This window comes from Schistocerca nitens, chromosome 3 (assembly GCF_023898315.1).
Source record: "Schistocerca nitens isolate TAMUIC-IGC-003100 chromosome 3, iqSchNite1.1, whole genome shotgun sequence".
NCBI classification, from domain to species: domain Eukaryota; kingdom Metazoa; phylum Arthropoda; class Insecta; order Orthoptera; family Acrididae; genus Schistocerca; species Schistocerca nitens.
Genome location: NC_064616.1, coordinates 638,518,887 through 638,535,259, shown reverse-complemented (window position 1 = coordinate 638,535,259; position 16,373 = coordinate 638,518,887). Strand labels below are relative to the sequence as shown.

Sequence of the window (16,373 nt, the reverse complement as noted above, 5' to 3'; positions counted from 1 at the left end):
AAGTTCTAGGGGACTGAGGACCTCAGCAGTTAAGTCCCATAGCGCTCAGAGCCATTTTTTTTTCAGCAGTGACGTGTTGCAATCTCTACCTCCCTTCTGTCAGACTACCTATGTCCGCTGTCCTAACTACCCTCCTTCAGCAACTCCCCCCACCTTCCTCCTCCTTGGGGATTTTAATGCCCATAACCCCTTGTGGGGCAGTACTTTTTCGTCTAGTCACAGGCTCCTCATAAACCAGTTTCTTGTGGACCATGAACTGTGCCTTCTTAATTATGGTTCCCCTGCCAATTTTAGTGCCACTTTTGGTACTTCCTCTGCCACTGATCTTTTACTCATTTCCCCTCCACTTATCACTTCGTTACACTTATCGCCACATGATGACCTCTGCGATAGCTACCACTTCCCATTGATTCTCTAATTCCCTTCTCACCTCCCAATGGCCAGGTTACCCTGTTGGGCTTTTCATTGCGCTTATTGACCCCTATATACCTCCAAGGTAGTGTTTATTCCCGTTTGTCAGGTTGTATCGATGAAGTCGTCCATGACTTGTCTGATACGATTATTCACGTTGACAGCATTGCCATTCCCCAATCAACAGGCCCTTTTCGTCGCCAACCATTCCCATGGTGGAGTACATCCATTCCCATCGCCATCTGTGATCGCAATCGAGCTACGCAACACCACTGCACCAAAGCCCGTTACTTAAACAAACAGAGCAAACAGATGTGTTGGGACTGCTTTGTCTCCTCCCTAGGTTTATCTGTCCCCTCGTCACAGATGTGGGCTACACTCTGCACCCTACAAGGTTGCCTATGGCCATCTTCCATCCTGGGCCTTGCCCTCCCAGGTTACCTTTGTATGGATCCATCGGTTCCCACTGAGCACCTTGCAATCCATTTTGTGACAGTATCAGCGTCAGCCTCCTATCTGGGCACCTTCCTCCTCCAGAAACAGTGTGCTTAAGCTTCCCACTTATGATTTACCCTTTGTCAGATGGAATCCTACAATGAACCTTTTACTGAATAGGAACTTCTTCTGGCCCTCTCCTCTTACCATGATTCAGACCATGGCCCGAATTCCATCCATAGCCGACTGCTTCAACACCTCAATCATCCACAACTACAACATCTCCTCCAAGCTGTTTTCCTCTCTCAGTGGAGAGACAATATCGTGGTTCCTGTCCTTAAGCCCAGCAAATATCCATCGTCCCTCGATATTTAGAAGCCGATCAGTCTGGCCAACATACCCTAGAAGCTTTTTTAATTGATTTTCGCTAATCAGCTCTGTCTGGTACTCGAATCTTGGGACTTTTTGTCTCCTTACCAGGGTGGTTTTCAGGAAGGATGGTCTCCAATCGATCATCTGCTTCAGTTTTAAAATGCAGAATTGCAGGCCTTTTCTCAGCGCTGCCATCGTGTCACAATTTTCCTCAATCTTCGTAAGGCCTACGACACGACTTGGGGCCATCATATCTTACTTACATTCCATGAGTGGAGTCTTTGGAACCCCCTTACCGAGTTTTATACGCCAGTTCCTGTTCGACCGGTCGTTTCGAGTTCGAGTTTGTAGCGTTCTTAGCTCTCTGCACACCCAGGAGAATGGCCTTCTTTAGGTTTCCATATTAGATGTCTTTCTTTTCGTCATCGTTGTTAATAGACTCATGGTCCCCGAAGGACCGTTGGTTACCACTGCCATGTATATGAATGATTTCTGTAAATGAGATGGTTCCAATTAGGTGGCCTCTGCAGAGTGATAGCTTCAGGGTACCATCTGGCGCACTTCCACGTGTATTGTCTCACTCGATTTACAATTCTCTCCCCTTAAATCGCGTGTTGTGCATTTTTGTCGCTGTAATACAGTCCATCTCGATCCAGAGCTTGGGTCTTCTATTTGAAAACAAGTTGCCTAGTTCATTGCTCCATATAAGCCTCCTGCAGACTGGCTGTGTCTGTAAACTCAATGCCCTTTGCCTTCTGACTTACACCTCTTGGGGTGCAGAACATTTAACTCCTCTTTGCCTTTATGAGGCTTTACTTCCGTACCATCTAGACTATGGATTTCAAGTTCATGGCTCAGCTGACCATCCCACACTGCTCTTCTTGGACCCAGTCCACTGTCATGGTATCCATTTGGCCACTGGTCACTGGCGCCACTCACACGAGCCCAGTTGACAATCTTCTGACTGACACTGGGAACCTCCCCCCCCCGCCACCCCCCCCCCCCCCATTTCGTTTCTGCAGGCGCAGCTCTTGGTTTCCTACGCCATTTGCCATTGCTGTCTGCTCTTTCCCTGCTCTACCCTCCTATTCTGTTCTTTTAGCAGGTCCAGCACGTCTCCCATCCACTACCTGCCCTCGACTAGGTTTACCAGTTGGGCTCCAGCTAGTTTCTCTTTGCCATTATTTCCATCTTGCCTCTTGTCTCTCCCAGACAACATCCCCCTTGGTTACTTCTTCTTCCCTGGACTCGGATGGATACCTCCCGGCGTCTGGAAGCCTCGATCGCTCCGATGGTGCCCCATTGTTTGTTCTGCAAGAATTTACAGGAGTTTTGGGGTGCTATTGTTTTTTACATTAATGGCTCTAAATCTGCCAGTCATGTGGGATATGCTTTCACATTCCCTGCTAGCACAGAACATCATCTCTTTCCAGCCACATGTGACGTGTTTACTCCAGAACTGATGGCCATTTACTGAGTACTTTACTTTATTGAACAGTCCTCCCTCCCCCTAGTTTTATTATGAGTGGGCTTCATGAGCGGCCTTCAAGCTGTCGCCTGGGTTTCTTCCTGCCTCCCTTTGGTCTTTACATCCACGACCTTCTCACTGATCTTGAACATGCTGCTTTGGTTGATTTCCTTTGGGTTGCCGGCATTGTGGGTTCAAAATGGCTCTGAGCACTATGGGACTTAACAGCTGAGGTCATCAGTCCCCTAGAACTTAGAACTACTTAAATCTAACTAACCTAAGGACATCACACACATTCATGCCCGAGGCAGTATTCGAACATGCGACCGTAGCGGCCGCGCGGTTCCAGGCTGAAGCGCCTAGAACCGCCTGGCCAGGCATTGTGGGTGTCCTGGGTAATGAGCTTTCCCATTGTCTGACTGGGATGGTAGCCTCCTACCCATCCACCCTTCATAACCTTCCTGGGGGCGTATTTGCAGCTTCACATCAAATTCGTTTTCGCTAAGTCATGGGCCGACGCTTTGGGTGCCACCCCTCTGTCTAATACACTTTGTGCAATTAATGGAACTCCCGCCAAAAGGCATTCTTTGTTCCGATTCTCCTGGCGGCATTCTGTCATCCTCTGCCGTCTTTGCATTGGCCATACGAGGCTGCCCCATTGTTTTCTACTCTGTAATGAGCCACCCTCCCTTTGTAGTTGCCCTCATCACAGTCGCCCATTTTAGCTGGACTGTCCCCACCCCTTGCCCTTTCACGCCAAATACACACTCACACTCTCCCTGTCATGAGTGTTAGCGGAATATCCTATGATCCTCGCGTATTTACGTCCATCCTTTGTTTGCTTCGATAACAGTGGTTGGTCCTCCAGAATTTAAGTTCCTGAATGTCGTTCCGAAACTGGAGTTCCTCGGTTAGCATTGGCGTTGGTCTGGGAAGCCTTCGGCCTTGCCTCCACACCTGCCATTTTTTATTTTGGGGTCTGATATGAGTGTTGCATGCCTTCTGCAGCGACGTTTATACTGACTGGAAGAACAGTCGCTGGAAAGAACCCTGCGTAAACGTCACACAGTCAGCTATCTTAGCAGATGCCTCTGGTTTAACACAGCCCTGGCTAGTTTAGAGGGGCCAGGCAGTGTTCAGTCTGATGCCAATGTAGGAAGTCACATCCTATATTGTCAGAGAACCCGCAAAGTCTCTGCTTCAAGATTTCTACTCGCCCTAAAACCCACTAAAAATGGACATGTGTTTATATGACCATTTAATTCAAATTTATCCGTATCATAGTTCCTAAAACATTAAAAATCCCTCCTGAAATCATCCGTATATATGCCCAATCTGAGACACGATAAATCAGCTCATAATCAGAATGCACTAAAAATGGACATGTGTTTATATGACCATTTAATTCAAATTTATCCGTATCATAGTTCCTAAAACATTAAAAATCCCTCATGAAATCATCTGTATATATGCCCAATCTGAGACACGATAAATCAGCTCATAATCAGAATGAACAACACCGAGTAGTGAATAATGTGTAATCTACTATGAGACTAGGATTATAACCTCTGTAGCTACAAAACTGACAAAGGAATAAGGGTGCTGGAACCTTATTTTGCATGTCGACTGACACACAATTGAAGTAGGTTAGCTGCAAATGGGCAAAAGACTCTACATAAGTAGTTTGATAATAAAACAAGTCTTAGACCAAAAAAAACCATCCCCCATGAACCATGGACCTTGCCGTTGGTGGGGAGGCTTGCGTGCCTCAGCGATACAGATAGCCGTACCGTAGGTACAACCACAACGGAGGAGTATCTGTTGAGAGGCCAGACAAACGTGTGGTTCCTGAAGAGGGGCAGCAGCCTTTTCAGTAGTTGCAAGGGCAACAGTCTGGATGATAGACTGATCTGGCCTTGTAACAATAACCAAAACGGCCTTGCTGTGCTGGTACTGCGAACGGCTGAAAGCAAGGGGAAACTACGGCCGTAATTTTTCCCGAGTGCATGCAGCTTTACTGTATGATTAAATGATGATGTCGTCCTCTTGGGTAAAATATTCCGGAGGTAAAATAGTCCCCCATTCGGATCTCCTGGCGGGGACTACTCGAGAGGATGTCGTTATCAGGAGAAAGAAAACTGGCGTTCTACGGATCGGAGCGTGGAATGTCAGATCCCTTAATCTGGCAGGTAGATTAGAAAATTTGAAAAGGGAAATGGATAGGTTAAAGTTAGATATAGTGGGGATTAGTGAAGTTCGGTGGCAGGGGGAACAAGACTTCTGGTCAGGTGACTACAGGGTTATAAACACAAAGTCAAATAGGGGTAATGCAGGAGTAGGTTTAATAATGAATAGGAAAATAGGAATGCGGGTAAGCTACTACAAACAGCATAGTGAACGCATTATTGTGGCCAAGATAGATACGAAGCCCACACCTACTACAGTAGTACAAGTTTATATGCCAACTAGCTCTGCAGATGACGAAGAAATTGAAGAAATGTATGCTGAAATAAAAGAAATTATTCAGATAGTGAAGGGAGACGAAAATTTAATAGTCATGGGTCACTGGAATTCGAGTGTAGAAAAAGGGAGAGAAGGAAACGTAAAAGGTGAATATGGATTGCGGCTAAGAAATGAAAGAGGAAGCCGCTGTTAGAATTTTGCACAGAGCACAACTTAATCATAGCTAACACTTGGTTTAAGAATCATGATAGAAGGTTGTATACATGGAAGAACCCTTGAGATACTAAAAGGTATCAGATAGATTATATAATGGTAAGACAGAGATTTAGGAACCAGGTTTTAAATTGTAAGACATTTCCAGGGGCAGATGTGGACTCTGACCACAATCTATTGGTTATGACCTGTAGATTAAAACTGAAGAAACTGCAAAAAGGTGGGAATTTAAGGAGATGGGACCTGAATAAACTGATTAAACCAGAGGTTGTACAGAGTTTCAGGGAGAGCATAAGGGAACAATTGACAGGAATGGGGGAAAGAAATAGAATAGAAGAAGAATGGGTAGCTTTGAGGGATGAAGTAGTGAAGGCAGCAGAGGATCAAGTAGGTAAAAAGACGAGGGCTAGTAGAAATCCTTGGGTAACAGAAGAAATATTGAATTTAATTGATGAAAGGAGAAAATATAAAAATGCAGTAAATGAAGCAGGCAAAAAGGAATACAAACGTCTCAAAAATGAGATCGACAGGAAGTGCAAAATGGCTAAGCAGGGATGGCTAGAGGACAAATGTAAGGATGTAGAGGCTTATCTCACTGGGGGTAAGATAGATACTGCCTACAGGAAAATTAAAGAGACCTTTGGAGATAAGAGAACCACTTGTATGAACATCAAGAGCTCAGATGGAAACCCAGTTCTAAGCAAAGAAGGGAAAGCAGAAAGGTGGAAGGAGTATATAGAGGGTCTATACAAGGGCGATGTACTTGAGGACTATATTATGGAAATGGAAGAGGATGTAGATGAAGATGAAATGGGAGATACGATACTGCGTGAAGAGTTTGACAGAGCACTGAAAGACCTGAGTCGAAACAAGGCCCCCGGAGTAGACAACATTCCATCGGAACTACTGACGACCTTGGGAGAGCCAGTCCTGACAAAACTCTACCATCTGGTGAGCAAGATGTATGAAACAGGCGAAATACCCTCAGACTTCAAGAAGAATATAATAATTCCAATCCCAAAGAAAGCAGGTGTTGACAGATGTGAGAATTACCGAACAATCAGTTTAATAAGCCACAGCTGCAAAATACTAACACGAATTCTTTACAGACGAATGGAAAAACTAGTAGAAGCCGACCTCGGGGAAGATCAGTTTGGATTCCATAGAAATACTGGAACACGTGAGGCAATACTGACCTCACGACTTATCTTAGAAGAAAGATTAAGGAAAGGCAAACCTACGTTTCTAGCATTTGTAGACTTAGAGAAAGCTTTTGACAATGTTGACTGGAATACTCTCTTTCAAATTCTAAAGGTGGCAGGGGTAAAATACAGGGAGCGAAAGGCTATTTACAATTTGTACAGAAACCAGATGGCAGTTATAAGAGTCGAGGGACATGAAAGGGAAGCAGTGGTTGGGAAGGGAGTAAGACAGGGTTGTAGCCTCTCCCCGATTTTATTCAATCTGTATATTGAGCAAGCAGTAAAGGAAACAAAAGTAAAATTCGGAGTAGGTATTAAAATCCATGGAGAAGAAATAAAAACTTTGGGGTTCGCCGACGACATTGTAATTCTGTCAGAGACAGCAAAGGACTTGGAAGAGCAGTTGAACGGGATGGATGGTGTCTTGAAGGGAGGATATAAGATGAACATCAACAAAAGCAAAACGAGGATAATGGAATGTAGTCGAATTAAGTCGGGTGATGTTGAGGGTATTAGATTAGGAAATGAGACACTTAAAGTAGTAAAGGAGTTTTGCTATTTGGGGAGCAAAATAACTGATGATGGTCGAAGTAGAGAGGATATAAAATGTAGACTGGCAATGGCAAGAAAAGCGTTTCTGAAGACCACAACAACAACAACAACAACATAGACCAAAAACGCCTGCCTGCTGCATCGGTCAAGAAGCAGCCACAATTTGCCGTCCACCCTTGCTGTCTCACCTGTCTTACGAAACTGCTGGATTCCATGTTTCATTGTTGTGAAGCAGAACCAGAAAATACAATACTTCAAGAGAAAAAGTGTGGTATTTAAAACACTGGACTAGCACACACGAGGACCGTAGGATAAATCTCAGTTTCACCGTGTATACAGTGTGCTGAAAAACGGCTTACAATAAGATTAGAACAAAGTACTGAACATAAAACCCAACAAAAATTTTTCGGGTAGTGTTTCAATTACTCTGAACAGAGGATTAGAAGAGAAATGTTTCATGTATGAGAAGTATCTGCAAGCGCCACACGGCTTACGTCCAAAGAGATACGAGAACTATCAGAGAACCGCTGAATGAGCAGCCATCCAAACTTTCATATATCAAAACAGCCATGGGACATGCGATGAATCGTCTTTGTTCAACGGGACCATTATCAAATGACAGGGATAGGCTTCATGGCTATCTCTTAACCGCAGCCGGCCGATGTGGCTGAGCGGTTCTAGGCGATTCAGTCTGGAACCGCGCGACCGCTACGGTCGCAGGTTCGAATCCTGCCTCGGGCATGGGTGTGTGTCATGTCCTTAGGTTAGTTAGGTTTAAGTAGTTCTAAGTTGTAGGGGACTGATGACCTTAGAAGTTAAGTCCCATAGTGCCCAGAGCCATTTGAACCATCTTAACCGCCGACGAACGTCAACTAAAATTGGAACAGTGGATACACAAAAAGCTGATGAAAAACAGTGCCTCAGTAGGTAAACAACACGATACACACGTTTGTAATTTACATCGACATCTACAGGCTGATTCAGCTAAATGGGAAAAAACTGCAGGAAACAGTCCCTGAGAGAATATGGAGCAAAAGAGGTCATAGGGCAGTAAATGTATTCCAAGGGAGGTATGACCACTTGAAATTGGGGATGGAAGATCTTTGACAGTGGCCCTGGTATCAGCACCAGGTAGGTGGCCCACTAGCATGGGGTAAGCCAAATGACCATCTGGAACATTATCCAGGACCACTGTCACTACCAGTATCACTTATAACGCGTGCAGGCATTTTTACCTCGAGGGTTTCCTCAGCGATGACGGTTTTGTGGCTGGTTCGTCGCACAGGCCACCACATTACTGGGATTTCTGTCATCAGTTCTATTCACAGACGAGGTCACATTTCCGTGGGGCGGTATCGCCAGCTTTCACATCACGCACTTGTGAGCTACGCAGAATCCTGGTAGAGAATCATCAGCACCCGTGCAGCCTCAATGTGTGGGCGGCGATTATTGTCGACCGCCTCGTGGGACAAGTCATCTTTCCGCAACGCCTCACAGGCAATGCATATCCGCACTTCCTGCGGCTGACCTTAACTCTCCTGCTGGAAGACGTACCTTTGATGGTACGATAGTTGATGTGGCTACTACATGATTGTGCTCCAGTTCACAGCCCTTTTGAGTGCGTAGTTAAAACACTAGTACAGCCAGAACATTCCCATTTGCCTAGTATGTTCTACGTCTACATCTACATCTACATGGTTACTCTGCAATTCACACTTAAGTGCCTGACAAAGGGTTTATCGAACCATTTACTTCTCTACCATTCCACTCTCGAATGGCGCGTAGGAAAAAGGAACACCTAAATCTTTCCGTTCGAGTTCTGATTTCTCTTATTTTATTATGATCATCATTTCTCCCTACGTAGATGGGTATCAACAAAATATTTTCGCATTCGGAAGAGAAATTTGGTGATTGATCTCGCCGCAAAGAAAACCGCCTTTGTTTCAGTGACTGCCACCCCAACTTGCGTATCATATCAGTGACAATCTCACTCCTATTGCGCGATAACACGAAACGAGCTGCCCTTCTTTGTACTTTTTCGATGTTCTCCGTCAATCCTACCCGGTAAAAAATGTGTGTGAAATCATGGGACTTAACTGCTAAAGTCATCAGTCCCGAAGCTTACACACTACCTAACCAAAATTATCCTAAGGACAAACACACACACCCATGCCCGAGGGAGGACTCGAACCTCCGCCGGGATCAGCCGCACAGTCCATGACTGCAGACCGCTCGGCTAATCCCGCGCGGCTACCTGGTAAGGATCCCATACAGTGCAGCGGTATTCCAGCAGAGGACGGGCAATTGTACTGTAGGCTGTCTCTTTAGTGGGTTTGTCGCATCTTCTGAGTGTTCTGCCAACAAAGTGCAGTATTTGTTTTGCCTTCCCACAATATTATATGTGTGGTCTTTCCAATTTAAGTTGCTCGTAATTGTAATTCCTAGATATTTAGTCGAATTGACAGCTCTTAGATTTGTGCGATTTTTCGTATACCCAAATTTATCGGATTTCCTTTAGTACCCATGTGGATGACCTCTCACTTTTCTTTGTTTAGTGCCAATTGCCACTTTTCGCACCATACAGAAATTCTCTCTAGATCATTTTATAATTGGAATTGATCGTCTGATGATTTTACTAGATGGTAAACTGCAGCGTCATCTGCAAACAATCTAAGGGGGCTGCTCAGATTATCACCTAGATCATTTATGTAAATCAGGAACAGTAGAAGGCCGATGACACTACATTGCGGAACACCAGATATCACTTATTTTCTACTCGATGATTTACCGTCTATCACTACGAACTGTGACCTCTCTGAGAGGAAATCACGAATCTAGTCACAAAACTGAGACGATACTTCATATGCACGCAATTTGATTAATAGTCGCTTGTGAGGAACGGTATCAAAAGCCTTCTGGAAATCTAGGAATATGGAATCGATCTGAGATCCCTTGTCGACAGCACTCATTTCTTTTTTTGTGAATTTGTCAACATCGCAAAAATAATGAGCTAGCTGTGTTGCACAAGAACGATATTTTCTGAATCCGTGTTGGTTATGTATCAATAAGTCATTTTCTTTAAGGTGATTCATAATGTTCAAGAACATTATATGCTCCAAAATCCTACTGCAAATTGAGGTCAGTGATATGGGTCTGTAATTCAATGGGTTACTCCTATTTCCTTTCTTGAATACTGGTTTGACCTGTGCTACTTTCCAGAAACAGGCCTTTCGTCAAGTGAGCGGCTGTATATGATTGCTAAGAAAGGCGATATTCTGTCTGCATACTCTGAAAGGAACCTGACTGGTATACCATCTGGACCGGAAGACTTGCCTTTCTTAAGTGATTTGAGTTGTTTCGTAACACCTAAGATGTCTACTTTTATGTCACTCGTGGTAACAGCTGTTCTGCTGTACGGCTGATACCGGCGGAGGTTCGATTCCTCCCTCGGGCATGGGTGTGTGTGTTTGTCCTTGGGATAATTTAGGTTAAGTAGTGTGTAAGCTTAGGGACTGATAACCTTAGCAGTTAAGTCCCATAATATTTCACACACATTTGGTAACAGCTGTTCTGGTTTCGAATTCTGGAATACGCTATCGCGCAGTGACGGTATTGACCGTTTTTCGGCCACTGGTGTACTTTACATACGATCAGTTTCTCTTTGGGTTTTCTATTATATTTTGAGACAATGTTTCATTGTGGAAACTATTAAAAGCATCTGGCATTGACGTCCGCACTAAATTTCGAGCTTCCGTGAAACTTATCCAGTCTTGTCGATTTTGCGTTCTTCTGAATTTGTGTACCCTAGTGGATCAGTCCCGTCTCTTATTAACTTATGTGATGTGAATCTATCTATTGCTGTCGATACTGTATCTTTGAATTTGAGCCATATCTGATCTACACTTACATAATAGAGACTCTCTCTTAGGAAGGCATCAAGCGAATTTTTATCTGCTGTTTTAAATAGATATGTTTTGCGTTTATTTCTAGTGGTTTTAGTTGATATTGTTTTGAGCCTCGCTACAATGACCTTGTGTTCAGTAATCCCTGTATCCGTCATGACGCTCTCTATTAGATCAGGATTAAAAATTGTTCAAATGGCTCTGAGCACTATGGGACTTAACATCTGTGGTCATCAGTCCCCTAGAACTTAGAACTACTTAAACCCAACCAACCTAAGAACATCACACACATCCATGCCCGAGGCAGGATTCGAACCTGCGACCGTAGCAGTCACGCGGTTCCGGACTGAGCGCCTAGAACCGCTAGACCACAGCGACCGGCAGATCAGGATTATTTGTGGCTAAGAGGTCAAATGTGTTTTCGCAAACATTTACAATTCGTGTGGGCTCGTGAACTAATTGTTCAAAGTAATTCTCAGAGAAAGCATTTAGTACAATTTCGGAAGATGTTTTCTGTCTTCCACCGGCTTTGAACATGTATTTTCGCCAAAAAATCTAGGTTAGATTGAAGTCTCCACCAATTATAACTGTATGAGTGGGATACTTATTTGTAATGACATTCAAGTTTTATTTGAACGGTTCAGCTATTATATCATATGAGCTGGGGGGTCGGTAGAAGGAGCCAATTATTATTTTGGTACAGCTGTTGAGTATAACCTCTACCCGCAGTAATTCAATAACTGAAACCAACACTGTCAAAGATCTTTTACCTCCAACTTCTAGCGGGTGTACATACCTCCCTTGGAATGCATAGCCGGCCATATGCCCTTACCCAGTGAAGGATCTTTTCCTGCAGTTCGTCCACATTCAGTAAAATCATCCTACCCTGTATATTTTGCAGGATACTTCTCAGTGTGTGGTGGAGTTAACTTCTGATACCACCATGATTCCCCCACCCACACCTCCCTCCCACTCACCCCTCCCTGTTGCCGGACGAAGTGGCCGAGCGGTTCTAGGCGCTACAGTCTGGAACCGCGCGACCGCTACGGTCGCAGGTTCGAATCGTGCCTCAGGCATGGATGTGTGTGATGTCCTTAGGTTAGTTAGGTTTAAGTAGTTCTAAGTTCTAGGGGACTGATGACCACAGATGTTAAGTCCCATAGTACTCAGAGCCATTTGAACCATTTGAACCCTCCCTGTTCCAGCACAAGTGATTAGTAGGAAGAACGACTGTCGGTAAGCTCCTCATGATCTCGAATTTTTGTGAATTTTTCAACATCGCAAAAATCATTTCGGTATCATATTCAAGAAAGCAGAGCAATTCACAGATATGCTTTTCTGTCAGGTAGACATCGCATTGAAGGTCCTTCTGTAGTCAGCTCGAGTCCTGAAGATGAAGCTGTGCTTTCAATTCAGCAATAACTAATAAAATAAGATATAAATTCAATCGATAGATATTAATATTAAAATACTTTAAATTTAGAGTGAATTTGATTATATCATGCACATACCTCTGAAACTGTTGTATGAGGTTCTTCTGCGTGATGAGGTATGTGCTGGGACGGGCACAAGCCAGAATGTCGTCCGTCACCCTGCAGACAAAATCAACGATGTAAGTGAGCACAGCCAGGGCCAGAAGTTGCGCAACGCTTCTCAGCTATTCTGTTGGGCATGTGCTGAGAGGTCCACACAGGGCACCTTCTCTATTCATGGGGTGCCGTGGCGTGATGGGGCGATGATGGTGCACTTGCGTGATCTGCTCATCCAACGACTAGTTCATTTATTCAAGCAATCGCAAACATTTCACTCACGAAGCCTACCACTGATCCCTGTGTAAGTGAATCAATACGTAAGAAACGATTCGTAGTCCAGAAACCGAAATAAACGATATCAGAATCTCGTGTCACTCTTTGTAATGTAATGTACTATTAGAACAGTTTTTGCTTGTTAGCTGTGTACGCACTGGTACGCACTCAGTGACCACAGTGTGTCTAAACATCTCACTGAATGATTTATAACGCTATAAAAGAACATGAACAGTTACGAGCATTGTCAATCTGGCCTGTCCAATAGTTTTGTAAAAAAAAACTGAGTATTTAGAAGCACTTGCTCCTCATGCGACGCTCTATTTCGGTGCATTGAATAGTATGTGCCAAGTTATGTCAGCATCAACATTTATGAACAATCTACGATCAAAGCAGCGTTGATCTTTTGGGGTTACTGTACGTATAAAATAGACGCCAATATGCGTTAGACAAGATATAGAACTCGGTCTTTTTTCCTGCTGAACTGTTAGGACGCTATGTGTTAGGGTAAAAGTGAGGACTGGAGTACGCAGCCATGTTACAGAAATGTATGTGCTCCACTGGAAACGAACACGAGAGCTATTAGATACTGTCTGTATTCATTACTGAGTAAAGACCATGTCACGAGACTCTTATTACCGTTCCGTTACTGCCTGAAACGTTTCATTAATCGCATGTTTTTTCTTCTCCGCATGAAGTTCGTGCCATTCCTTCAATTCGTTACCCTAAGCGGCCTTCGAATGATGGAAACATTTTGTTATTCGTATATCTGCTTCCCCATATGTCATTTGTGTCGATTCGGTAGTTTTCCAGTTCCTCCAACCGCTTATTCTCAGTGGACCAATTCGGTAGTGACACGGAGTAATAAATACACTTTCTCACTTGCTACGTTTTCTTCCGCGTATGCAGTTCGTGTCCACGTCGGGCCGAATCGGCAGTATTCGTGTCTCCAATTCCTTACTATTGGATATGTTTTACACGTGTCCTGTGACTTGAAACGTCGTGCGCGATCGATGGAAGGCGTGAATGACTTTTCCATGAACAGTATGTATTTCACAATAATTGAGGCATTGACATGGGAAAGATCGTAAATCAAAACAACTCATTTTTCATATTTATTATGGAAAAGGTAGTTAAAACATGTCGACAGTGGCATAGAAGTAGCAGAATCTCAAAGTAGTGAGCGGATGCGTTCTTACAATCGACGTAAGATGGCAGTTGAAGTAACATCACATGAGCTGTCATGGATATGGGAGTACGTCAACAAGCCACCGAGTTTTTAGCGTTTACTCTGTGACAAATTGTTCATTACTGTGTTATTGATTCGGTAGTAATGTTACAAGGAAACCTGTTCCTTGCAAACTGGTAACTCATATTTTCCGTTTGCAATGAAATTTACGTGAATACAGTGAGTGGTAACACCTAGTTTAGTGTTTTATTATGACCTAACCGATTTGCATACTAACTTTGTGCAGGCTACTTGTAAATGCAAACACAACTGCCATAGTCTTGAAGAGAAACACGTATGGAAGCTGCGTTCAGTGTTTTGGAACCACCAAAATTATATAATTGAATATAATTTTCTTTTTCGTTTAATCAGCACGTTGCAGATAAAACAAAGAAGGTTGCGGTAATAACAACGATCCTGCCTTGAGCAGAAGACAAAATATCTGTCACTGATTCTAACTCTGACTGTGTGTTGTGACAACTGGGGTGGCCAAAATGAATATCGGATGATTCTAATGGATTTAATCTACGCAGTGGTAAACGGTGTGGTTGATAATATCAGTTTGAAGTTTCTAGTGTCGGGACATTCGTACATGCTTTGTGAGAGAGATTTCCGCATAATAGAGAAAAGAAGGGTTTCACAACCAGAGACTACTGACGAAATAGCTGAGGCGATTAGAGAAGCAAAAAATGTACAACTATTCAATGTTGTAAAGATGATGGAGAAAGATTTCTATAATTTCGCCTCGGTATGCGATACAGTATTGCATACAGCACCCGTGAAGACTAGTTCTGCTTCTTGTATTTGAGCTATAAGGGATAACCAGCCCATCATAGACATAAAGATTCATTCAATGAATTGGAACCGTGGAGAGAGCAAAACATTTTGGAAAAGGATAAATCTGTTAAGAACATCATTGCAATTCGTTCTCTACCACCAATTGGACGAAGGCCCAGCATTAGGGATGCTAAAAAAGAAAGACCTCCTGGCTATGTTGGACTACATGGACATCAAATATCATGCATTTCACCGCCGTCTTTGTACACCATAATTATACTTCTTATTTCTCTCATAGATATGACAGCTTGCTGTGAAGGTTTTTGTTAAGTTAATTTGGAGTTTTTGTAACCAATTTGTGTACACAACTTCGTATTTCGTAGTGTCAACCCTGTTTTTCGCTTCTCCTGTCAAATTTGCTGTTCATGACTTTCTCCCTTCCCCACGTCAGCACCTCAGTCAGATCTATGTATATTTCGTACATAGTGTTCATTTCGGTCGTTGTCGTATTATTCATATGAGTTCACTTTAAAGCTGCCCTCAAAAAAATGGTTCAGATGGCTCTGAGCACTATGGGACTTAACAGCTGAGGTCATCAGTCCCCTAGAACTTAGAACTACTTAAACCTAACTAACCTAAGGACATCACACACATCCATGCCCGAGGCAGGATTCGAACCTGCGTCCGTAGCGGTCGCGCGGTTCCAGACTGAAGCGCCTAGAACCGCTCGGCCACACTGGCCGGCAGGCTGCCCTCACATGGGACGTCTTTCTCATAGTGAGGTACGTCAGACATGATTTGTATTGTGGTTGCTGAACTCTTAGGCCGGTATTACATTATATTTCTTTGACAAAGATTTTATCAAAGATATGATCAAATATTCGTCAAATTTGTTTGACGAAGACATTTGACGTCGCGCTAAAAAGGGGTATTACACTGTCGTCATATTTTTCATCAAATTTCAAGATGGCGGACAACAACCTCTTATTATGCGTTGCAGTTGCTAGAACCACAATTGCACTGTGTGTGTATTTGGAAGAAAAGCGGCGGAAAAAAAAGGAAGCATACTTGGATGAAGCCATAGGTATTACGTCGCGATATTAAAAGCATTCAGCAAAATGTGTTACGGGAGCTACTAATGGAGGACGTAAATTACTTACGAATGGGTGAGAGTGTATTTCAGTATTTGCTCAGTAAAGTGGCTTCTCATATTACAAAAGAGAATACTCTTTTGAGAAATGGTTTACGTGTAGAAGACAGGCAAACTATGACACTGGGATTCCTTGACACAGGAGAGAGCTACTCTAGTTTACAACACAGCACTCGAATATCACATTGCACATTAACCAAAATAACTCCATAAAGGTGTTAAGCGATTTATAAAGCACTAAAGGGGCAATATGTTAATGTAAATAAATGTTTAGTACACTATATGGGCAATAATTTTTAATAATGGAATTAGTGTTCCAACAACTACACATTTAATAAAAAGTACGAAACAGATGAAGCGCCTTTTAACTTGTGGCATCTAGAGTCCAAGGATAA

The 16,373-nt window shown here is 43.4% G+C and overlaps 1 protein-coding gene across 1 annotated transcript in view; it reads right to left on the bottom strand.

Annotated features, from left to right (window-relative positions):
- LOC126249375 (protein tyrosine phosphatase domain-containing protein 1-like) overlaps positions 1 to 16,373 on the bottom strand; it is a 396,740-nt gene that overhangs the window by 325,765 nt on the left and 54,602 nt on the right. The window contains exon 2 of the mRNA XM_049951029.1: positions 12,530 to 12,610. Within this exon, the coding sequence (XP_049806986.1) occupies positions 12,530 to 12,610 (81 nt within the window). The remainder of the gene's footprint in view (positions 1 to 12,529; positions 12,611 to 16,373) is intronic.